This window comes from Hoplias malabaricus, chromosome 12, assembly GCF_029633855.1.
Source record: "Hoplias malabaricus isolate fHopMal1 chromosome 12, fHopMal1.hap1, whole genome shotgun sequence".
NCBI lineage: Eukaryota > Metazoa > Chordata > Actinopteri > Characiformes > Erythrinidae > Hoplias > Hoplias malabaricus.
In genome coordinates, this window is record NC_089811.1 from 39,019,092 (window position 1) to 39,045,126 (window position 26,035).

The 26,035-nt window shown below is 37.5% G+C and overlaps 1 protein-coding gene across 1 annotated transcript in view; it reads right to left on the reverse strand.

The window, feature by feature from the left end:
* Positions 1 to 25,631, reverse strand: part of LOC136710445 (transient receptor potential cation channel subfamily M member 2-like) — a 26,997-nt gene extending 1,366 nt beyond the window's left edge. Inside the window, exons 1-30 of the mRNA XM_066685943.1 lie at positions 25,465 to 25,631; positions 23,291 to 23,459; positions 22,687 to 22,867; positions 21,912 to 22,078; positions 21,107 to 21,287; positions 20,539 to 20,600; positions 20,247 to 20,447; positions 19,148 to 19,250; positions 16,236 to 16,357; positions 15,275 to 15,589; positions 14,452 to 14,595; positions 13,165 to 13,297; positions 12,641 to 12,786; positions 12,433 to 12,545; positions 10,986 to 11,093; positions 9,905 to 10,139; positions 9,666 to 9,784; positions 8,851 to 8,989; positions 7,713 to 7,884; positions 6,653 to 6,833; positions 5,645 to 5,826; positions 5,331 to 5,463; positions 3,626 to 3,713; positions 3,232 to 3,319; positions 2,796 to 2,950; positions 2,313 to 2,365; positions 2,183 to 2,212; positions 2,008 to 2,094; positions 1,150 to 1,219; positions 141 to 251 (exon numbers count right to left, since the gene is read on the reverse strand). Of these exons, the coding sequence (XP_066542040.1) occupies positions 141 to 251; positions 1,150 to 1,219; positions 2,008 to 2,094; positions 2,183 to 2,212; positions 2,313 to 2,365; positions 2,796 to 2,950; positions 3,232 to 3,319; positions 3,626 to 3,713; positions 5,331 to 5,463; positions 5,645 to 5,826; positions 6,653 to 6,833; positions 7,713 to 7,884; positions 8,851 to 8,989; positions 9,666 to 9,784; positions 9,905 to 10,139; positions 10,986 to 11,093; positions 12,433 to 12,545; positions 12,641 to 12,786; positions 13,165 to 13,297; positions 14,452 to 14,595; positions 15,275 to 15,589; positions 16,236 to 16,357; positions 19,148 to 19,250; positions 20,247 to 20,447; positions 20,539 to 20,600; positions 21,107 to 21,287; positions 21,912 to 22,078; positions 22,687 to 22,867; positions 23,291 to 23,459; positions 25,465 to 25,631 (4,155 nt within the window). The remainder of the gene's footprint in view (positions 1 to 140; positions 252 to 1,149; positions 1,220 to 2,007; positions 2,095 to 2,182; positions 2,213 to 2,312; positions 2,366 to 2,795; positions 2,951 to 3,231; positions 3,320 to 3,625; positions 3,714 to 5,330; positions 5,464 to 5,644; positions 5,827 to 6,652; positions 6,834 to 7,712; positions 7,885 to 8,850; positions 8,990 to 9,665; positions 9,785 to 9,904; positions 10,140 to 10,985; positions 11,094 to 12,432; positions 12,546 to 12,640; positions 12,787 to 13,164; positions 13,298 to 14,451; positions 14,596 to 15,274; positions 15,590 to 16,235; positions 16,358 to 19,147; positions 19,251 to 20,246; positions 20,448 to 20,538; positions 20,601 to 21,106; positions 21,288 to 21,911; positions 22,079 to 22,686; positions 22,868 to 23,290; positions 23,460 to 25,464) is intronic.
* Between the last annotated feature and the right edge of the window lie 404 nt (positions 25,632 to 26,035).

Consider the following 26,035-nt stretch of genomic DNA (forward strand, 5'->3'; position numbering starts at 1 on the left):
TACTGAGATGGCATTTGATTTAAATATCACAGACTGATCCTTTCCTCATGTGGAAGTGTACACAAGAATATATTTAAAATTCCACAAAATGTAAATAAAGGTTTATTTTTCATTGAGAGTTCTAAGGTATATTCGATCACCTCTTTGACCCCGGTCCCTGATTCCACTTCAGCTTTGATTTTTTGAAAAAGCTTCTTCCCTAGTGTTGTCTCCAGTCTCAGGGGTAAGAGCTCCCCAGGGTGAGCCGGACCCTAGGGCACAGGGTATAAGGCAGAAAAAAATAATTCTGGTTTATCTATAGTTTGTAGAGGAAAAGATTTAAGCTAAATGTAAATGACCACATTAAAATGTCAGAAATTACATAAAATACTGCAGAGAAGAAGGTCTGCACAATATTGGAAAAGCTGACATTACAGTAATCCTTCCCTGCCATATATATATATATATTTTAATATGAAAATATATTACACACCTAGCAACAAACTGTGAATATACAAGTTTGGAGTAAGTTATATTTAGCAGGTATATTTTCCTTCTGGTTGTCATGGTTGTTCCATAGGGGTAAAACGGGCAACTATGACACTAGTAGAATTAGCATGGAATATGAGAACAGTGCAAATATTCCAGTGTGCCAAGCAGCAAAAAAGTTTTACATGAAGCCATGCAGTTATGTCAAAAAAGCATATTTGATTCAGGCTGTAGCAGTATCTGCAGATTCCTTCTTTCTGACCTGTTTGTCAATGACATAAAATGACAAAGACATGCAGATAAAGGCAACGCAAGCCCGATCCAAACTGTCATTTTATGTAAGCTGAATTTTTTTTCTCACTCCATTATAATATTAAATAATTAATAATGTTGAGGAATGTAAAATGGCTGCACATCTTCAAAAAGAGGAATGTTCTATCCATCTGGCACTCACTATCTATGTCTATTCTCTTTTTAACTCTGAAAATTCACATCATCTTGCCATGAGCAATCTGGCCAGTGTTCAGTCTCCCTCATAAGATAACAACTCACAACAGGTGTGGACATTCCCTAGTCTTTCCCTGAGGTAATGCCATTTCCTAATCAATGTGCCATACTGTTATACATGACTTTATGTCGATTTATTCAAAGAAACAGCATTTCCTGTCAGTGTGTTCTCACCCCAGGAAATGTCCAGCATTGTGCTGTCTCTTCCCAAACAGTCAAATACTTCAGCATGTGGCCTTCAAATCTACACAAAATACATACAATGATTCACAATTCACACAAAATAATTCCCAGTATTTTGCACTCTACAGAAATGGATTTTCTTTCTATTGAAGAGAGCAGACTGATTAACTCAAGTTACTAAATTTTGTGGAGATAATCTTAACATGTTTTATCAGTGTTTAAAGGAGCAATCTGTAATACTGAACCCAAAGCCTTTAAAATGGGAACTACAATACAGATTCAAAACAGTGGAAAGAGCTGCCCGCCGTCCTGGTCCCACTCCCCAGGCGCAAAGCTCAGTTTGCCAGTTTGAGGAAAACTGAATCTACACGAACAAGCAAGAGAGGAATATAAGAAGTTTGGATCATAATAGCTAAAGAGAATGTGCCATAATCAAACTTTATTTATACATTTACAATGAAACATGTACATAATTTCACTAAAACATCTACCTACACTAGAGAAAGGCAAAAAAATGTATATCTGTAATGCAAACTATGTAGGGAGTATGTTACTACTTTGGGACATGGCCTGAGCTCCTCTACTGACAGACACAGATGAACAGAGCTCAGGATCAGGAATCCATGCTTACATTTTTCATTTTTACATCCTAAATAAGGACTACAAGTGTTGACAGAAACTTAACTTGTTTCCTTAAACATGATCACACACCCTGGACAGTAAATACATTACAGGTTGCTCCTTTAAGGTGTGTATAGATCAACAAATCATTTTATCAAGGATATTTTAGACTATATGTAACTATTTAATAATCTTAACATCTTATTTCAATACTTCTAATTTTACTACCTTGTTATAACTGTGTCTAGAGTGTGATTTGGACCAAGGCTTTTTAGTGATCCTCTTCCCTTTATTCCTGTTCTCCCTCCAGGGTTCCTGAAAAGTCATAATCGTTTATAACACTGTGTGTGTTTAAATCAATAGACACCATAGGACATAGATAAATAATTTTAAAGTTGTTTACCTGTAGTTGTCTAAGACAGAACTCTCTGATCTGTTTGGGAAAAAAGTGAATGAATTTGTCAACCACAAAAACGACAATGACAATAATAAAGCAAATATTTGGACATTAAAGAAGGCCAATAAAAACTTACTCTGACATTTTCTGTTGATTATAAACTGGAGGATTGTAAAGAGGGAAGTTAACCTACAGCAGAACAGAACATCCCATTACTACCAATATAGAAAACCTAGGTAACATTTATTTAACTGAAAATAGTACAATGTTTTCACTGGCCAACTTTACTGTATTTTAAAATATATAAACTGATTTGAATCTGATGGCTGCAAAATAAAAAAAACAAAAGTTCTCTTAATTACTCCTGAGCCCACGTGACTATATTTTCCACATTAACACAAAGTTTTCTTCATGCAGTGCATAGAGAGCTCAAAGATAGCTTCTAGCCTTGCTTTATATGCACTGAAATACCCCCAGATCTCAAAATGCTGTTTTTATTTCATTTTACAAATAATCCCAACTTTTCTGTAATATGGTTTTGTATAAATACAGCACATTCTTTTATTTACCACTCATTATACTGTTTTTCTGAGTGATAAATACTGTCTAGACCACATACCTCCCAGGGAACTTCCTCCTCGGGGACCGGGAACCTTTTAACCGTGCTGCCAGGATAATGGTGCTGACGGGCAAAGAAGTGATGAGTCTTCTCCTCCTCTGGTTCCTGCTCCTCAGGTGCCTTAGGGTCACTCTCTGTGCCCTTTAATGCACAGCCTGCAAATGAAAGACTCAGTTTCAAGTCAAGCTTCCACTTATATAAAGCTGGCTGTAACTAGTCTATGCTTTTGACACTGGTGTATTTTTACAGATGGCAGGATTGCCTTTACTTTGCAGGGATCAGTTATTGAGCTTAGCACCACTGTTATTTAAACTGACTGACTATCAGTGAGGGATTTTAAATTATTTGAATGCAAATCAGCGACATGGAGAAAAATATGAAAAATAAGAATGGCACAAAAACATGTAAAAAGAAGAAAGGAAAACAGCAAGCTCACCCATTAAAGGCATCTCCTGCTGGGATTTGTATCCCTGAGATTTAAGGCCTTCTACAATCCACCTTAGAGCTTTAGTGGATTGTGAAACCTAACACATAACAAGACATCATTTCTTTTAGACCGTAATACCTTTGTTGATCGGTAGATTTGGATACATGTAGAAAGAGAAATGTATACATCTTTATTTATTTATTTAATTAATTAATTATTGTATTCATTCATTTTATGTAAAAAATTCACCATGTTCAGGTTTGTGGTGGGTCTGGAGCCTAAATGGAATCATTGATCACAAGGCAGGAGCTATGGACACTTTTGCACAGCCAATATGCCTACCAACATGTGTTGTTTGAGTGGGAGAAAACTCAAAGCAGATTCAATAATGCTGATCACAGACCTGTTCCTCCAGCTGGGCCAGTCTTTTAACCATGGAAACAGAGCCCATTTCATGTTCTTCCTCCAGCAGTTCTGACATGGTTCCAACTCTGGGGGGTCAGGGAGAGAGAACAATTCATGTTAAAATACATCATCTGCTTAAACATAATTCACACATTTGAAATCACCTGCTATTTTACTAATTTTGTTATTTTATATGGGTTTAAATTTTACAAACTGTTGTCAAAAAGTTACATATTTTTATTACTCAATAAATACATTTTTTAAACTTGTTTTTTCCCTGCGAGTTGGATTCAGAGCTGGAGCATATGGAGTCCCAAAATGGTCAATATTGTAGCTATGTCTTCACTTCCTCGTGTCACTTAACATCAGTGTTTTCGTCTACAGAATGTGTTCATCAAAGGTGTGTAAGTAACCGACATAAAAATGTGTCATCTCCATGTCGCCTGCATGTTTTTTCAGTTGTGATGATGCAGTGTGTTAAAAAATTAAAAAAATACATAGTTCACTTTATCGATCACAGAGGAAAAGTCAAGAATCACAGCAGTGCAGTAGAGAAAAGAGCAAAATAACATATTTGCAGATGTATAAACAAATAGAAGCTATATGCAATAAAGTAGCTAGTATAAAACTAATTGAAATAAAAATTACTAAAATAAAAATGAGATTACATTTTGAGATTACAAAATGAGAACTACATTGCATAAATATTATGCAGGTGGCTGTGTAGAGATAGTGAAGCAGTAATAAAAGTGTGCAGTAAGTCACATAAATACTGCAGGTGGCTTTGTAGAGACGTATAGAGACATCCACTGAACAATTGATGACAATATACTGCCAGAGTAACAAGGATCAGAAAAGACTGGTATATGTCAGTACACTACTGTAAGATGTAGGATAGAGTGAAGTACAGATAAAGTGACTGTGCACTGTAACAGGACCAACATGCCCAGGTTACATCCCCTGAGTAAACAATGACCAATTGACTGATTATATACACATGACAGTACATTGTAAGCTGAGCAGTGATAATAATGTATAGATAAAGTGGCTGTGCATTGTAGACTAATTGTAAAATGTATATAGGTCCAGATGAGGAGGCAGTACACAATAAAAGAATAGAATGTCCAGCTGATGCTTCGTGAGCTTGTAGTGGTTCAGTAACGAATAATGTCTCGACAGACTGGAGTAGAGTTGTACATTGTATATGATCACTGTTGGAAGAAACATTCTCCTGTACAATCCTCTACATTTTAATTAATATTTAAAATCACAAATAATGCAGTGCTGTCATTTATTTACTGTAAATGATCTAAATGTCACTGGTTTGAATTTGTCGTTAATTCTAGGGAAACAAAATGTGAACACCCACTTTTGCCAAGGCCCACCTAAAGATCAATTCCTTCTATACCACTGGTTATTTTAATTATATGGAAACTATAAAGGTGAATTGAATTAGTTTATTAGAATCATTATATAAATGTAACTAATTTAACTATTTGGTTTTCTACTGATAAAAACTTTGAATTGAAATATTTGGACTAAATCATTTTGATGCCATCTTAATGTGAGGATGTTTGAATTGGGATGCACATGCATGACATTCACTAGCAAAAAGTTCAGGCTTCATTGAGGTTTAGGTCACTTAAAAGTTCTATACCACATGAATCTCATTCTATAACATCATAGGATGTTATCTTCCTTACTTTTCTGCTGTGTCATGTATGTGGTGCTCCACACTCTGTCTCCTGTCCTGCTTCTGAGATGCCAGATAATTGTCCCTCATTAATGACTCCCATGACAACAGTTCTTCTGCCTCCAATGGAGTCAGATTTTGCCCTGGATACAATGAAATGACACTTAGATTGACCAAAATGCAATTATTAGCCAGCTAAGGAAAATGTATTTAATTCATTCATTCATTCATTGTCTGTAACCTTTATCTAGTTCAGGGTCGCGGTGCACTTCTCTTACTAGATGTTTGCTACATAACAAAGCAGAGCCAATCTGAGGTACTCACTGAATTCGTTGTGTTTTTGAGAGGGACGTTGTAGGAGCACATGTGTGACAAAGATGTACATATGGCTCAGGAGGATGAAAGGGGGAGGTAGTGCAGGACGGCTGTAGTATTCCCGTATCAGCTCATTACGCTGGAACTTCCAGATTATGTCTGTATTATCCTGCACCTCAGTGAATGTGTAGCTATGGAACCAAAGGGCAGAGCAGTCAGTTCACATGATAGATGACATTTTTAATGTTCGGAACTCTATATAAATAAAGCAATTTGGGTATACGAATGTTTTTGAGTAAAATATTTGGGTCAAATTAATAATAACTGCATTAACCAAGTCTTGTTTCAAATTTAGAGTATGTCAATTTTGCTCACCAAATTAAAACAACAAAACATTTATTTACCCACAGTGCATTCAATTCTACTTAAGACTAGTCTAAATAAAATCACAGTTTTTTAAAATGTGTAAAAATACTTGTCAAATTTTCCCAGCGCATCATTCAGTAAAAACTTCAGATCAAAACCTAACACTAATTTATTAATAGAGGAGCAGTTTAGCCAGATTAGCCTGCTATCTTAGCATTGTTATTAAATAAATACACTGAACGACCACTGGCTTAAGGACATCTATCTTGTATCTACACTCATTGTCCATTTTTTCAGCTTCACTGACTATACAAGAGGACTTTGTAGTTCTACAATTAAAGATTGTAGTCTGCTTCTTCATTGCAGCATTGGTTAGGGCTCCCACAGGGCCACCAAAGAGCAGGTTTGATTTTGGTGGTGGACTACCATCTGTAATTGTAGAACTACAAAGTGCTACTGCATTCAGTGATCATTCAGTTTAAGTCGTTAAGGTAGTGCATGTGAATAGCAGTGTATACTTGCAGTGAAAATATGCAGGTTGCCAAATGTCTAAATACAAGACAGGAAGATGGACTTAGTTGCACATAGTCTTGTCTGTACACTCACATGTACACATTCATAATTAACAGACTTTGAATATGAAGCACTCACTTGAAAATAGCAATAAGGAGGTTCAAGAGCAGTATGTTGGCAAACAGCATATAAACACAAAGCATAATAATTGTCAACCACTCTGGGAAAACTGGAGTGTTATCCTCATTCAGCACAGGACACTTGGGCTTCAGAGGATCTGTTGCATTCACTGTGCAACTGTCCATGGTAAACTGAGTGTCTGTAGGGCATAAATAAAGAGAAAGTATGAGTGTTGATGGCTTGAGAGAGAACACAGTGAATGTTCTGATGAGAAGCAAATTATTAATATTTAAATCTAGTCCATTTTTTTTATTTTGGCCGAGCTAATAGAACCATATCATTGCCAAAACCATCTTAGCATTAGACCGTGACCATGTAAATAATTTACTCAACAATGTAACACTTGTAATATCATAGCAACAGCCTACTAACCACAACCACCTAACCAATCCATAGCCAGCACCTGGGATACAATAGCAACTGCACAGCAACCACCTAACAACCAAATAGCAACACTTAGCAACCAACTGCGATACTTTAGCAAAAGCCTAGCAACACCTTAGCAACCACCTGGGATACCACAGCAACAGTCCAATGTCAGCATAGAAGAAAAGACAACTTTCTACATATATCTATCTACAACTCTACATATTTGTGTTCTTTTTTTAAATATCTTTCTAATATTTAACTTGGAATAATGAATTAACTGATTATCTGAGAGCATTTGTTTATGGAAATATTTTATTGTCTATTATCCTATTATGTCTTTCCAGCCACCATCATGGGTATAAACATGTCCTATCTATTGTACTTCCTGCATAAAGGTATTGTTTCAATCAAAAGAATTCATTTTGAGAAGGTAAATTCATTTTAATTTCTGATTTATGTTGACTTTAAAAATGACCCTGACACTGTTTAACAGTTCCTGATCAAATGCACAACCCTAAGAGAACAGTGACAGATGAAAACTCCCACAGAATAAGTAGAATAAAGACTCAAAAGGGTGACACATCCTTGTTTTTTTTATTCATATGCTTAGTTTAGTGACCTACATAGTGACTTTTGTACATTTACTTACTGTCTATACTGGCTGGTAAGCCCCCAAATATGATGAGGTAGGGATCATAAACAGCTCCTCGAACTATCCAGTTGAAACGTTCCTCATTGTGAATAAGTATCCCCTGTGTGGCAACTCCATAAGCCACTACCCAGATACTGAACAGAAACATGAAAAAGAACAGATCCTTCATCTAGAAAGAAAGAAAGAAATAGTTAAGCAAATAATTCACCCAGTCAAGCATGTATCGAAATGAAAAACTGTTAAATTTGAAATATGTATGTATTATTATTAGGGGTCATTAGATCTTTCCACTGAGTAAAATCAGACCAATATTGTTGATGGTAAAGGGCAAGGTAGGACTGGCTCGGAGGTGGGTGGGTCTGGGACGCCAGACTTCACTGTTGAGCATTCTGGAGGTGTCATGGACTTAATTCAGCAAAACACCTATGAGAGAAAGTGCCGACCTGACCTGATGACCCCTGCGAAGAGCTAGTGATACAGTGGGTGGTTTGGGTTCTCATGGGCTGGGCTCAATGAGTAACTGTAGTTGTTAAGGGTCGCTGGTTGCTTAGCGAATCATAAACAGCCACAGCAACCTTAGTGTTAATGTATAGGATTCAACAGGAATATGTGGGTCCGATGTAAATCCCTAATGGATTGTCATAGGATATTTTACATCTTATCTTGTGTACAATTATAATGTAATACTTTTGTATTGTGCTCTGTCTCCCTCTCTTTTTCTCCTCCTTGCTGCCTCTGCTGTAATGTCCATACCAGGAAAACAGGGCTAGATTCTTGTTGTAGTGAGCTAAATACCCATAAAATAAGTGTCATAAAGCATTACTCAGTTCTCGTGAGAGTTCTCTGCCTCATGATTCTCAAGTTGCATAGCCAAGTTTTTAGGAAAGCATGCCAGCAGGGCAGTAAGAGGGGCACAATTCTCCCTATTATAGGTTAAATAAGCATCATAATCCTTTTGAAGCTCTAATTTTAAGGTAAAAATACTTGTGTTCTTTTAAGGTAAGGCCTTATTAGCACCTCTAAATATACTAAAGGTATTACTGAATTCTTATGTATAGTTTACACTCACTACAAGAGGATGTTTTTGGAAAGGTAACCATGTGTATTACATCTAGAGCCACTGTTTTATTCTCACCATTTTTCTGACAATGATGATCTTAGGACCTAAGGTTCTGCTGATGGTGAAGGTGGCCATCAGGCGCAAGCAGAATATAATGAAGTCGATGCACAGTGTGACTTTGCCCACATAAAACACGATCTCAGAATCCTGGACCCTAGGAAAAAATGAATTAACATATAATGACATGAAGCCAGCTAACAAAATTAAGTTCACAGAATGTTCCCCTAACATTCCATTTTGGTTGTTGGGAACGTTGCTATGGAATGTTCCCTCAATGTGAAACATTCTCAGAATATTTTCTTAAGTTACAAAAACATACACGGAATGCTACCACAACCTTATTTTCAACAGTAATTTAATATACTAGCAACGTTGTCTTGGAACATTCTTAGAACATTTCCATAATGTTCAATTGTGATTGGCGGGAACATTGAACTGGAATGTTTCTTCAATGTGAATTGGTCCAGTCGTTTTAATGTTCTCAGAACATTTTTCTTAATTTAAAAAAATGTTCATTGAACATTCCCTCAACCTTGTTAACAACACTAATTTAATATTTTAGGAACATTGTCTTGGAGCATTCTTAGAATGTTCTTAGAATGTTGCAAAATTATGTTCTTAGAAAGTTCCCATAATGTTCTATTTTGGTTGTTGTGAAGCTAGGTTATGTAGGTAATTTTTCTCAGGCAAATATGACTTCTACTATAAATAAATCAAGAAAATATGGTATTAAAATTTAAAAATTAAAATAATTGTTCAATGGCATTTAGTGGATATTAAATATCCTTCCCTAACACAAAGCTTTGTTTGAGCAAAAATATTGAACAGACCTGCAAGCCACTCCTGAGAGGAAAAGTAATATTGACATCACATCCAGAATGTTCCATGGGTCTTTAATGTACTTCTTTGCTTTCTTTTGAAGGCCAAATTCATCAGAGTCATGGAAGAGCTAAACAGAAGGAAACAGGTAACACCAAACATATAATACCTTTCATAAACATTGGGACACAATTAACTGGACAAATACGTAAAAAAAAAAAAAAAATCACTGTGTCTGTAGGACCCTCACCTGTCTGACCTCCTCACACACCAGAGAGGTGAGCCACACATAGAGCAGGAGCTCTCTCCAGGATGGGTATTGCTGAAAGTCCATCATGAGCACCAGAGCAAAAAGCCACAGGAAACCGAAATAGGAGGCGATGTTCCAGTAGAACTTCACCTGAGGGCAGGTGAACAAACCCTTCAGCCGCATCCAGTAGGTCAGAGGATGCAGATGAGACTTGTGAGACTTCTGAGACCAGGGACTGTTGATACCAAAGTTGACATTTTTAACAAACACTTTCTGAAGTAACATAAATGGAACTATGATGGAAACATACAGACATAGAGCATGGGAAACTATTCGCATGCTGAAGGCATAAACGCCTGTGTGTCGCTCTGTGAAGGATACCCCCCAGGGTGTGTTCCCGCCTTGCGCCCAGTGATTCTGGGTAGGCTCTGGACCCACCGTGACCTTGAACTGGATAAGTGTTTACAGACAATAAATGAATGAACAATCTTAATTATTTATAATTCATATATTTTTAATTAAGAACAGCTGAGCAATGTGCCTCACATGTGACTCTACAGTGGCAGTGTACTAACAGCATGCAAATTTTTAGCAAATAGCACTTCAGAACTTTATTTGCGACATGAGCTATTCTTATCATGCCCTTCACGGCTGCTGTATGTACCTCACTAGTAGCAAAAATATTGTGATGCTAGAAATTAATTTTTTTCATTTTGGCGTGTATAACAGAAAACGAATATAATGTGGAAGGTTGTATACCAGGTGCTTAAATAGTAAATACGGCTTTTTCTGAAGATTCGCACACTGTACACAAATGTACCAAAATATTAACAACTGAAAGCTTTTTGTGTAATAACTAATCAGATAATAATATTTTATTTTTTATCTACGGAAACCATACATAATGTGATGATTGTCATGCATATGTTCAAATTTTCTCCAAGAGAGGAGGTAAAAGGTTATGAAATACATCACGTCTTACATGCATGACAAATATTTTTGGTCCCCCAGACATGTTAAATTCTAATGTTAAAAATGAAAACTCACAAACATAAACCATCTTTATCTGAAATATTCATACCGATTGTGTGGTTTGGTTTTGCCATCAGTACAGAATCCAGTGACGTTATAATTCACCCGCTTCTCCTCTTCAGTCCACTCTGCTTCCTTTCGCATGGCCTCATCATGCCTAAACAAAAGGCACACATACACACATTTATCATCATTGTTGATCACATATACAACACTTGCTGATGTATTTAACACAGTATTCTTGTATAACAGATTTTCTAAGGCCTCATCGCTTTAACCATTCGAGGAGGTGGCCTGAGACACATTTGAGCCATGAGATTTGTTATATCTGTGTAAATCCATCTGTCTCTCAAAGATGTATTCAACAAGCATATTTCTCCCAGTAAAATGTCTGAAGGTGTATTTGAGGGTTGCTCACACTGGGAAAGCTTCTCTCTGATTTGGAGAGCTGTCTGTATGTGTGTTTAACACTAGAAGTACAGTGCCTTTTGACCTAGAAATTCTGAAAGCTGGTTATTTGACTGCTGTGACTAACCACTTTGAGCCCTTATGGAAGGAAGGAAACCAATGAAACCAACAAAACCAATCATTGTAGGTAGTAATGCTGCATTTCTGATAATGTTTGCATGCTTTGTAAATTTTGTTGTGACGTGTGAAGAAGGTGTGAAGAAATACCACATGGACAATTATGAATTTTTGCAGCAGCAACCACCTTTAGAACAGCACAGGAAGAGGCTGAACATTCAACATTAAATCCCACATAGCAATCAGATTACAGGCCAATTAGCTGGAGATTTGACTAAGTGTAAATACATGTGGCTAACACCGTATCAGGATACAATCCAGATATTGACACATGAAGTGACCAGGTGTAAATGGGGTAAATGACACTTTCTAAGTGTCTTTTGCAGTGTTTTTCTTGTTATTCAGTTGTATGTCAAGGTTTTAACACCTCTGATTTAATACAAAAAATACAGTAAATACAAAAAAAGAATTGTAAAACAAATAATAAATATAAGATAATGTTTCTCTATAAAGCAGTGGGTGAGAGTGAGTTTGAAGAACAGTGTTTTGATCAGATTCTCCTTGATTTACATGAATTTGTTAAATCCACAGCACACTTTATTTAAAATCATTATTGATTCACCACTAAAACTAGGCACTGGATGATCACCTCAAATAATACAGACTCCACGAGGAGAGACTTGGACAAAGTTAAACACATTCACACACAGAGGATCACACTGGAGTAATGTGATTGGGGTTATTCTAATGAGTGTTATTTGTTGCTTGTTTTAAACTTTTTAAGTCTCAATCTCTTCTGCCTAAAACTATTACACAATACTGTGCATCCGGAAAATAAACTTTAATTCTGCATTAAAATGTGTAGAAGTGGGTCCTCTGTATAGATATTTAGTTATATATTTTTATAAAATGAAAAATGTCAACAAAACATGTCATTTGCCCAGGGGTGCCCAAACTTGATGACTGATTACCTGAAGGCCAGAAATCCAGTGTAGATGAGGGGGAAGAACAGCAAGCAGAGGAGGATTTTCCAGTGTGGATTGTCCACTGCTAATTCCCCACACCAGATCTGAGTCAGCAGGGCCTGAAATGGACAGTTTGTTATCTATATGATAGATCCTGTCATAAACATTAATTAATTTCTGAATACAGTTAAATGAAGGTATTAGGAGTGTTTACCTGGACGCCTGAGTGAGCTATGAAGCTCTTATCGTCAGCCTCAAAAGCAAGACGCAAGCTAGTAGCTCCACCCCAGGATGTTGAAACCCGGGTCAGCAGCTTCTGTGCTCTCTGCTCATCATGGCTATGACATTCGTTAAACACACCTGCAAAGATAATGAGGCTTTTAAATAATCATAATCAGAGAACTCAAAGGTGAATTAATGAATATGTGATATCACAATCAATGACACATTAACATGTACGCATCCATCTGTTTCAGCCTGTAGCTGTTCAGTAGGACCATTTTATGTTGAAGTTATATGTATGAGTGTTGACATAATACAAAGCAGCCAAACAGAATAAAGCTGTTGTACATACATGTGCTGAACAATTAATCTACTGTATGTACTTGTCAAATAAGGATAAACAATACATATTATGATTTGAAACCTGTGTACAATAGTGTATATGGACAACCACACAAATACAGTGAAATAAACATTTAAAGATTAAGCAGAAATTGAATGAATGTTGCACTGTACCTATGGCCCGTTTCTCATAGTGGTTGGCGAGTTTTATCATAGACTCAGTTTCTTCCCCATTATCCCCTGCCTCCTTAGCTAGTGTCTTCAGGATCTTACTGGCAGCCAGTGCAGCAGCTATACAGTCATTGCACTACAAAACAGATAAGCATAAACCATTTTTTAAAAAAAAGCAAAGGTGGTCTGGAATAAAGAAGCTAAAGTTTTTTAGTTAAAAAAAGACACAGGATAGAGTTAGATTAAGACCAGTTTAGACAGTCCAAATCAAGCAAAATTCTCCATCTGTGGTCCCAAAAGGGGGAACAGCAAGGCAAATGAACAGGGGAGGTTCATTCATTAGGGTGATGAGGAGATACACCACCAACAGAAAAAGAGAGGGCATTTTTTTTCTTTCATTCTACAACAACAACAACAGTAAAAACCCATGGCTCTGTAATAACCAGGCTCTGCCAGATGGTTTGTCCTGCCTTTAAGTATCACAGTCCAATCAGGTTTTGTTCCATATAGTCCCACCTCTTTTCTGAGCAATTTAAAGATGGAAAATTGGCCAAGACTCCTCTCATTAACTCTCAGGTTAAGGCTCTTATTTTTTCTCTTTTAGCTGCGGAGATGTCCGTACATTCACTGTGGGTTCCAGAAGGGCTCCCCCTTACGTACCTTCGTTATATACTAGGTGAGACTTAAGAATAAAAAATGTATAGAATTTTATATGAGAGCGAAATATCTATGAGAGCGACTCAATGGTAATTTATTTGTTTATGACCACAGTCATAAACATTGATTGATTTACTGTAGAGGCAATGTAACTTTATTAAAGAAGACCTTTATAATGAAGTCCTGGGTAAAGCTCTCTACAAATACTATACAGTAGATAAAGAGAAAGCTTTATGTATCTAGTGGTTAGTGGTGGTATTTCTACATGAGGTGACCACAGAAATAAAACTCTAATAAAAAATGTTAGATGACACTATCAAGTTAGATTCCTGATAAATTTGTACATTGCAATGTGCCAGTTGTCTAGAAGGCTAGCTCTGAATTTACCCACTGAACAAGCCATGATCGCAAACATTGCCTCACCCTGGGAGATTTGGCATCTGTAAAGATGATTTGTCACTTTATTTTGTTTTATTCAATAAATATATTTACATGAATTACAATGTTTAAAATAAATTTGCAAGTATTCTCATCTGCAAAAGCAGAAAAATTTGGGAACCACTGTGTTAACCTGTCAGGTATTTATGGTACTGGACAACTGATATAATCCCACATATTCGCCTCAAGCATCACCTCTTCCCAAGCAATCTCTGCCAGATCGCTCTTGTTCTGCAGCACACTCCAAAGAAAGAGGTCTCTGCCAGGGTCCCATACAGTGGCTGGAGCCTTCTGCTCCTCAAGGCTTGGCAACTCCAGACCGAGCCCTTGGAACTGTACCTGGCAGGAGAGTTATAATGTGTAATATATAAAAGGAGATTTAATTCATAATACTAATATGCAATAGTCTGTTCAGTATAGACTATGTTTACAAAGTCATAATGAACATATTGGCCCCTCTGCAGCTATTAATACACCTATGTTTATCAATTCATAAAGAACTGCATGAGGAGTAGGGTTGTCCCAAGCAGTTCCCAAAGTGCCCTGCACCCTTCATAAAATCGATGCTGTTGTGTTGTTGTTTTGTATTGTTTTCCCATTGTATTGTTATATTTCAAATATGATATTATTTGTTGCACTTCTGTTTACAAGGTAGTGGTATCTGTGTTGCGTGTCTACCCTCTTTGTACATCCCCCTGTGTTGGGGTGTGGATTATGTGCTTGGTCATGGGGCTTTTCTGATTCTTTGTAAAGGCTGTGTTGAATTGCCTGTTCAATAAAAGAACATTCTGCCTAAAATCTTTTGTTTTCCTCACCTTATTTGATTCAGATGCCACAATACATTACTATATAATTAAAAATATTATGCATTTTTTAAATAATTTTTTAATAATTACAAACTCTCTACAATTCCAATCACCCTGCAGTCCTGCCCATGGTCCACCTGAAACTGAATCAGAGTCCGCATTCCCCATCACTGATAACATTACTGAACAAATGCTGCAAAATTCAAACTCACTATTTCACAGATGTTGCTGGGTATCTCTGTCCTGTGACACGGCTGTGCCGGGAGGTAGAGTGGTCGAGTAAAACTGCCCAGCAGGTGGCGAACTTCATCAGAAATATGATTGAGTGTGAACTTGGTTCCTCTTGGAGCACGTTTGGTCAGCTTGCGCAGGAACAGGCAGTTGGGCAGGTGTGTGTACAACTCATGAAGGGTGCCTTGATGCCGGAGAAACTGAAGGATGCATGCTCCATTCCCAAGCAGGAGACGCACAAACTCAGATTTCTGGCCCACCACGGCAGAGAACATGGCCTGGTGAAGATCACTAGCCTGAAAAACAACAGACTCTTGAGAGGATATACATTTTCACATAGATTATGTCAGGCATCGATCCCAAGAAATACATTAGTCTTATAGCTGTGAATGATAAGTGTCTTTTTAAAACGTGACGGAGGAAGGTAATACATTTACATTTAAGACATTTAGCAGATGCTCTTATCCAGAGTGACTTACAAAGATTCTTCACTGATTACTCAGAGAATCCTTAGCTGTTTAGTTTATTTGACAAGCATTTAGTGTAGGCTAGAATCCAAAAGATACCTCAAGCTTAGCCTGTATGTAAAAGTCTGTATGGATTTCTAGATATGCAATGCTCACATATTACCCTTTGCCTGAATGTCAAAGTTAGCTAAGACAAAAATATCAAGTTTTAAATAAGTGCAGGACAAGTGTTGATTTAAGTATCTTGAAAGAGATGGGTCTTCAGTAAATAATATGATATACTAGTCAATATCATGCAAAACGTATACTTTTTGAATGTTGATTTAATCATTCATGAACCTATTTTGAACGTGTTCTTGTAGACACCCTTCATACAACGATTCTAAACTATTTTTTTATAAACCATTTATTCCTTTATGATACACAACATTAAACTAACTGAGAGCAGTGAATGCAAAGTAATTGTGCATCAGACCTTCCACTGACTTTCTTCGGTAAAAATATCACTTTGTGCAATGTCCACACGATTCCAGGCCACAGCCAGCTCCAGCTGTCTCTCTCTGTTTAGCTTGTCCACGCTCTCATTGCCCTGAGAGGCTACAGGGAAACAAAAATAAATAGTCAAATTTGGTGTCCATGTAAACTAGAGATCCTGCTCATTTAACATATCCTGCTTATTTGTCAAAATCAAGTGTATTAACAGTGAATGTGTCCTTTGTGGAAGTAAGTCCCTGTACGCACCTAGGAAGTCTTTACACTCGTACTTGTAGTAGCAATGTTCCAATTAGAATAGGATTGCATTCAGTCACAAGAATATCAGTGAGGTCAAGAAATTATGTTGGATGATTAGTTCTGGATCATAAATGCTATGCCAAGTTATTTCATCAAAATGAGCTCCATCACTCTAGAAATTGCTGGATGCTCTGTTCCCCTCTGGACAATACCTGAAACTGGGAATAGACTAGAGCTGTACATTAATATGATAATAATATATATGTGCAAGTGCAATAGTCAAACCTAGGACGTCCAATTTCAAGGCAAATACACCAAACATGTCAGGCTCAGAAGTTTTAGTTGCTTGATACAAAAGGAAAATTCACACAGACTAATCTACAAGAGAATTCCATATTATATAATGATTTACTCTGAGTAAAGGTATCAAAAATACACAGAGTTTGTTGCTAGTGAGTTACATGCACAGAACCACCAATCACAGACATTTTTAAGTTGACTTATAATAGAAGATAGAAGAGAAAATATAACGGTTTCATGTTAATATTGTACTAAACTGCCTAACTTCACCCTCACTTCAGAATAGCAGTTATAATGTGCTGGACATAAAAGTGTAGCTTAGAAGTTTATGAGGTGATGGTTCACACTCACAAAATGTCTTCAAAGTAAAAATAAATGTTCCTGCCTTTTCTATTATTATTTTTTTTCTATCCTGGTGAACTCCCCTGTAAAAACATCCCAATCATTGTATAAAAATTGCTCCTTTACAAATATAGCTAATAGGTAAATATTGCTATTTTTTCATGTAGAAATTTATATTACAAACAACCAAATAAAAGAAGAAAAAGAACAAATGAATGAATGAATGAATGAATTAGAAAGTAATATACTTTGTTTTTATCCTGAAGCTCTAGCGTAGACAGTCATATACCGCTTGTTAACAATATAGAAGTCAAAAAAGCTATTTTAATTCTACATAATTTTAGTTATTTCAAAACATTTCTATCATACTTGGCCACTCAATGGTAGTTGTCTTCAAAGAACTTAGATCAAATGACTTAATGACTGATCAGTTGATTAATCAGTCTCTGTTCAATAACAATATCAACAGATTTTAATGTGACAGCAGTGATACATGAGAACATTATGCTTGATATAAAGCATATCATATCAGGTTAATTATTTAACTATTAAAAATATTTATTACTATTAAAAAGAAATATATTTCCCTGGCTGAATGTCTCAAAAACATAAGCTAAAGGAGATTCAAAAATGGTAAAACAAGCATCACATTAAACACTCTGTCAGGATAGTGGAGGGGGGACTGACGGAGGTGGACGCACATGCTAAAACACAACAAACTTTATTTACAAAAGAATAACAAAACAGATAGACTTCGAAAGAAAGGAAACATGATGACTGAGAAACAAATCACAACGGAGGAAACAAAACGAGGAACAGCAGAGACAGACTAAACTTGGAAATGAAACGACGACGTGGAAAACAATGACGAAGAAACAGCGGAGACAGACAGACTTGATAACATGACAGAAGTAACAACGTGGACCGAAACAGTACAAATGACCGACAAACGGGAGAGACACAAGGGAACTTAAATACCAGACACAGACAAGATACACCTGGAACAGATAATGAGAGGGCAGGGTAACAAATGAGACACAGACGAGGAGGCGGAACAAAGGCAGGACTAGGGCGGAGACAGGGACAACAACAAACAGAGCCATGTGCTAAGAGAGCACATGGCAGGGAAAACAGACATGACAGGACGAGGGCATGACACACTCTCTGTTTCAGTTAATATACACTGATAAACCATAGCATTATGACCACCTCCTTGTTTCATTGACCATACAGAAGCACTTTGTAGTTTTATAATTAGAAACCATAGTCTATTAGTTGCTCTGTATACATTTTTCACCCTTCCACCTTGTTCTTTAAAAGTCAGGACCCCCACAGGACCATCACAGAGCAGGTATGATATTCTCAGCGCTGCAGTGACACAGACCCAGTTGTGGGGTTTTAGTGGGTGTTGTGCTGGTGTGAGTTAGCATGAGTTTTTAAACCCTGTGTCCACTCTCTGTCCACTCTGTGAGACTCTCCTCCCTTGTTGATCCACCTTGTAGTCAGAGACAGTAGCTCATCTGTCGCTGCACAGTGTGTGTCAGTTGTCCTCTAGTCCTTCATCAGTGACACAGGACGCTGTCGGCTGGGTGTTTTTGGTCAGTAGACTATTCTCAGTCCAGCAGTGACACTGAGGGCTTTAAAAATCCAGCAGCACTGCTGTGTCTGATCCACTCGCACCAGCACAACACACACTAACACACCACCACCATGTCAGTGTCACTGCAGTGCTGAGAATGATCCACCACCTCATCACACCTGCTCTGTGGGGGTCCTGTAGAGGTCCTGACCACTGAAGAACAGGGTGGTAGGAGCAATAGATATGGCAATAGGTTATGCAATAGATAGACTACAGTCAATAGATAGACTACAGTCAGTAATTGTAGAAGTACTCCTGTGTGGCCAGTGAAGCTGAGAAAATGGACCATGAGTGTAGAAACAATGAGGTGGTCATAATGTTATAGTTGATTTGGGTAAATTAGTTCACATAAATGGGTACAGCTCATCTTTCACCTTTCAGAAAAGCTTGGAGAATCGCTACATCCAGGTCACTGTTTTTCTCTTCATCGATGCAGAATACTGTCAGTAGATGTTGCATTCGTAGAATGTCTTGAATCTGCAAACAACATCAAAACCTCATCTGACTATGCAGACCCCAGAATGATAGTTCTACTTCTGTTTAGAAACTTTCAACTTTTATTATATGTTTTATAATGTTTTATAATAATGTTTTATTATATGTAACAAGCATTGGGAAAAAAACACTTTTCTTCTTACATCAGCTTTACACTCCAAAATCTAGATTTGATATTGTCCAATGGTCCAGCATTTTTAAAAAATATCTGTCTGCAATTTTAAGTGAGACTAAAATAGGTATAAAATGAACATGATTCAGCAGGAGATTAGTTTGAGGTTGGTAAAGCTCAGCTATCTGAATTTGGAAATCCAAGACAGCACAGCTAGTCTCAGTCACTCCCTATCATTGAGAACAACGCTTGCCAAATAGTATGTGTGTTAACAGAATTGGGCTGTTCATGTTCTCAACCAAGTGAATTCAGAGCTCCAATGTAGTTTTGTTAGAAGCAGTTTGAAAAGAAAGAGTAGCTGCTTTTAGGGTGGGACAATAATTCAATATCAAAATATATCACAGTATAAAATATTTCAATAACAATTATTTTGTTATAATGTTATTTTCAATAATATACATTATTTACAGCATCTGTCACTGACTGATGCTCATTACAGGGTGCTGCCTTCCGGTCATTGCACTCAATTTTAAAGATAGTTTAAAAATATGAATATCGACGAAGCCTTGAGGTTGCTGCTTGCTAGTGATATCATGCTGCTTTCAGTTCTTGGCAGTTTTTCTTCTTATAACGTCTTATAAAATAACTAAACATTATATAACAATTATTAATTATTAACAATATATGTATATAATTATTAATCATTGTAATAAACTGTTACATAAAGATTAGGTTACTCTGTATAGTGGCATGTTATGATAACATACAACGATTTTATTAAATTTTATTTCTAGCACTCCACTTCTGTAATAACTCAGTCTTGCTAATTACTCATTGGGTAGAGCACTGATATTTTCAAATCTCACCTTCTTGGTCCAGTCAATGATGTTGATCTCAGAGAAGGACTCATACTCCTCTCCAAAACAATTCTTCATCAGTCGGTGAATGAAATCCAGTGTGACCTTGGACAGGGGGAGACCAGCCACTTGAGCGATGACATCTGCCAAGCGTCCGGAACCTTCCAGAATAACACACGGAGTGCTGTTCATCATGGAGTTGTAGATTGTCTGTAGGAAATACAGTTTTTGGTTTCAAGACAAAAATGTAGATATATACACCATTTTGTAAATGTCAAATCAGGATAGATTATGGTCTCACATTCAGAGTTCCAGGTCCACCATCCAGTACCACACACACAACTGGAATCTTTACTCTGCTGTCTGGTGAAAACATAATAATCAGAGTTACATTTTAAAATGTGAGAACACTGTTAATTTAGCATTCACCAACAAATATGTTTAAAAACATATGTGTTTACTCAGATTTGCGTTGCCTGCCCTCATATTATATTACTCTATTGAACTGCCTAATGCTGTTGAATCTGCCAACGTTGAAACCGGCAGGAAATGTGAGTGTGTACACCATGCTCTTCTCAAGTAATAAAAATGAGAAGAGCAGCAGTAAAAAATTAATCAGTCAACATCCAAAACTCATTTTGACGGGCTTAAGACTCAAAAAAAAAAACCCAGATGGAACATGACAATGTAAAACTGAATGTTGACAATTTTTGGCAAACCAAAGCAACAATTCTAGGGGAAAAACATACACAAATACAAAGAACATTCAGGCTGTGGTCCTTCAGAAACCCATACGCAGCTCTCCATAATTGAGATGTTTTGAACTGCCAAGGTTGTGACTGCATACTGCAACACATCTGCAGACTCACCTCGTTTCCCCAGAGGCTGCTCTGAGATCAGTTTCTCCAGTTGCCCACAAAGTTCACTTTCAACACCATAACGGCCGTGTGTTCCATCATCCACCAGCAGGAAGTGAGAGTGGTTAACATCTAGACAGGAGAGTGGACCCTGACCAGGCTCATCCAGATAATAATGAGCAGGAAAGCAGCCCTGTAAAACACATAAAGAGAATTTTTTTCATGTGTATCCAAAATATACACATAAAAATATTGGTTTACCACATTCTTGAAAAGTCTTATGTAGTATTAGTCTTAATCAAACATGGGTATTTCATGTATGTGTAAAGCCCACAAAAGTTGTGTCATAAAAAAATATTTAGTCTTATAAATAATCAGCAAAAGGGTAGTGGTGAGACTTGTGTATTCCTTATGATTCACAATGAGAAACAGTGCGCTCCAATATCATTGCCACATATAGCATTTATTGTGCAATGAGCTTCTTCATACTAATGGTTAAGGCAGAGGGCTGAGGACAGAATGGTCATCGGTTTGCAGTGGGATTGAAGGAACAGCACTGTCCTCATCCCTCAATCCACAGCTTAGGGGCCTTAGAGCAAGTCACTAAACCCACAACTGCTCCCTGCGTGCTGGCGAGTGTGTGTTCACTGCCACAGATGGGTTAATTGCGGAAGACACATTTTTTTGTACATTGTACAATGAAAAATAATTGCACATTTTCATGCAGATTATTGATAAAGTTTAGTATGATTACACTTTTGTCCTTTAGATTTATGTGTATTTTCACATTTACAACTAAGCTCGTATAGCAGGTCACCTCAGGGTTGATCAGGACCTGCCGACTGTGGATGACGCCCCAGGTAGCCACACCAAGGGCCACGACCTGTCCCTCCACAGAGCTGCTGCTGAGTGTGTAATCTCGCACTGCTTTGCCAACATGTTTCATCACACCTGTGTGTGTGCCACCCGTCAGGATCCAGGCACCTGGAACAGGTGTAATTCAGTGAGAAGGGTTTAGAGCTTATGGACCTCGAGGAGGAACACCACATTTCACACTTGGCTTCACTCTGTACTTTTCAAATAAAAACGTCTTTCAACTTTGTAAATATAAATACATTACCCTTTCATACATTACCATTTCAGCAAATGTCTGACCACACCTTGTCAAATGAAATGCTTAGTGGATTTCCTATGTGACAGTGTACACACCCTATACAGGGACAATTAATTTTTATTTGCTGAATCTGACCTTTCAGAGGAAATTAATAAAACATAAAATGAGGCTTGTGTAAATTTTATGGCCCCTATAATTATTTTAGGTCTATATTTTATGCCTTCCTGGAGTGGATGTGTTTTGGCTTCTATTGTCACAACATTTAAATATGATTAACTGTAATAGTTCCCAAAAACCTATTGTAAAGAAAAAAAAATATGAATTTGTTCACATTATAATATTGAAATATGAAGTATGTTACTAGGCATCTGATTTTCATCTACTAAAAACAATGTAATGACAGCTAAAACTATGCCTGTTGATTTCTGGTGAAAAGTACAGTTTGCTCTTGCAGTACAGTAGAATTCACAGCAGGTACCTGTGGTTTTTGCCACTTTAATTAACCCTCTGCGGAACTTGTTCTTCAGATGAGCCTTCATGTAGAAGTTTTTGGCTCCTCCAGTCACTGAGATTAACAGGTTTGGAGGCTTGAGCTTCCAGTGTTCAGTCATCAGCTCGTACAGAATCTCAGGAGATGTTTCAGAGGACACACGAATATACTGCACACACACACACACACACACACACACACACACACACACACACACACACACACACACACACACACACACATTTAAAATATATAGTATAGTTCTGACCAAAGTTTTTTTTATATTCCATATTTCAGTATGACCATTAGAATATTCAACCTGTAATAACACATATAGGATTACTACAACTAAAAATACAATAAAATGTTTTATGGGGCAGACATTAAACAAATTCAAATGTAACACAAGATGGTTAGTAGTAAAATTACACACAGAATATGTTTTTTATTCCATTCACAATGCTGTGTTCTTAATTTAATATTCTCAATACACAATAGCAATGTAGAAAAATTATGACCACAATATAATTTTAATATAATGGCACCATAGCTATTAGTTTGTGAGGAGCGAGTATTTGATGAATATTTCTACCTTGGCTGTTTTCTGCCCGATTCCTCCAAAGTTAATGTCCCCAAATGCATCAGTGGGGGCTTCTCTAACATGCCTCATTGGGTCCCATCGCTCCCCCATGAATTCCTCCGGTTTGATGGCCTCGTCAGTGTGGTGGACCTTCGCGTAGCCACACACACATATCCCCTTTCTGTGTGAAAAAATCCATATTCAGACGAGTTACTGCTTAACAATGCAAATATAGTACTGATTACTAAACTAATGACAGAGCTGAATGTAAAGGGAGTAAGCATGGAGACAGTTAGTGGTTTATAAAATAAAGTAGTTGTGATATACAGTAATCTAGAAGCCTGTTCATGCCAATAGGTCTCCTTAAGATATCTACTTGACATTTAAAATGAATGATAAACACAAAGATTGCCTAAAAGTAAACTCTAAAATGATGCCACAAATCTACCATTATTTTGAGATAGATTAGCTTTTTAACTGTGCAGATTGCCTGACCCCAACTCCAGCAGTCCTGCTGTGTCTGATCCACTTGAAATAGCACAACACACACTAACACAGGGTGAAAGGGGGCAAACAATGTATACAGAGCAACAGATGGTCTCCAGTCTGTAATTGTAGAACTACAAAGTGCTCCTGTGTGGTCAGTGGAGCTGAGAGTATGGACAGTGGGCGCGGAAAGAAGGTGTGGTATGATGTTATAAGTGATAGGTGTATGTGTTTGTATGACTAAGTGTGGCATAAGTATGAATAATTAATAAATTAATATTTAAAAAATCCCTCTATTTACATTTTAGATGTTTATATTTTTGAGGTTAAGACTATTATGACAGATGATTTTTTGATCCATACAGAAACTACTGCTCTCAGTCATTGACTGATATAGCATGACCATCTTACCCATATGCCCCCATCTTTCCCGACAGTGTTCCTGCAAGTTTAGACCTCTATTTTTATGAATCTAGCAACATCTCTATCAAGCGTGGAGAGAGTGCCTGGATACAAGCTTGGCTATAGATTTTATTTGTTTATATTTATATTTGGGAAGCACAGAGGTGCAACAGGTAGTGTTGCAGTCACACAGCTCCAGGGTTCTGGGCTTGTTCTTTGTTCTGGGCTCCTGGGCAGCCATGGCCTTGATGTTAGAAAATCGAGCTTAAGGCTAGAGGACAGCCAGTTCAATTCCTGGGATAGGCCGGGGCCCCAAGATGGTTGGCAGCCCACTTCTCTGACTGTATGTGTGTGCCCCTTGTGAGTGTGTGTGTGTAAAGAATTGCTTACTAATGTTTGTGTATATACTACAATGGATGGGTTAAATGCAGAGAAGCAATAAACGTGTTTCTTCTCTTCTTTCTTTTGGGTGACTGTCTGTGAGGAGTGTGGTGTGTTCTCCCTGTGTCTGTGTGGGTTTCCTCCGGGTGACTGTCTGTGAGGAGTGTGGTGTGTTCTCCCTGTGTCTGCGTGGGTTTCCGGGTGCTCCAGTTTCCTCCCACAGTCCAAAAACACATGTTGGTAGGTGGATTGGTGACTCAAAAGTGTCTGTCGGTGTGAGTGTGTGAGTGAATGTGTGAGTGTGTGTCGCCCTGTGAAGGACTGGCGCCCCCTCCAGGGTGTGTTCCTGACTTGCGCCCAGTGATTCCAGGTAGGCTCAGGACCCACCGCCACCCTGAACTGGATAAGGGTTACAGATGATGAATGAATAAATAACTGAATGAATGAATGTGGGAATTTGTTTGCAAATATCATCCTTGATCATATGGATTTGTTAAATCAACTGCACACTTGATTTAACATAAAGAAGAATTTAAAAACTTGGTATTGGATGATAACCTCAGATAATACCGGACTGCCACAAGAAGAAATTTGGAAAGGTTAAACCAACACATTCACTTATAGAATAACACTACTGAATAACTACAGAATAACTACTTACTGTAATAACTTTTTTTTGACCTAGTACTCTTTTTGGAGCATATTAACCCTTACTGCTCAGATAAATATCATTTTAAAATCAACTTTTCTCAGTCACATGCTTAAGATGTTTGCATGGTTCAGGATACACAGTGGTCAGTGAAAATTTGTGGTCTCTTGTCATATATACACAAGGTCTACTGAATGAGTACTGGCTCTCTGTTTCAGGGAGGATACTTCACTTGAATTAACACAGACAAACATCTATAGACACGTACCTTCCATCTTCCACATAGAAGCAGCATTCTTTCTTCTTAATGTTCTCCTTAATCCAGGAGGACACAGAGCCGCGCTGGAAGGAAGGAGACAGAGAAATATATCTGAATCTTTGAGCCACATGGGCTGTGAGAGTCTGGGAAGCTGGCTCTACCACTGCCTCCTCCATACTCACACACACAAAGAAAAAGAAGATAGAATGAAAAGGTATGAGAGACAAACACAGACAGATAAGTTGACAGAGAGAAAGTCAAGCTGTGGACTGGCGGCTCAAGCTAAATAAAGTGTATATATGCTGCAGGGGGAGTGGACTTCTTTCCCACAACTCCAGTAATATCACTCAGATGAGATGAGATTATTGGCCAAAAGTCAGAGCTATAGAGTCAGATGCTGAGATACGATGTTTAAAACCTATTAGTCCATGTGATCAATAAAAATGAATTATCTAAATGGACAAGTTTGCATCACAGTCCTGAATAAAAAGATGCATTGAATTTACTTGGTTTAAATGAGTACATTATTTTCACACATATAAAAGATATTACGTAGATTTTTTTGTTTATTCATATTTGG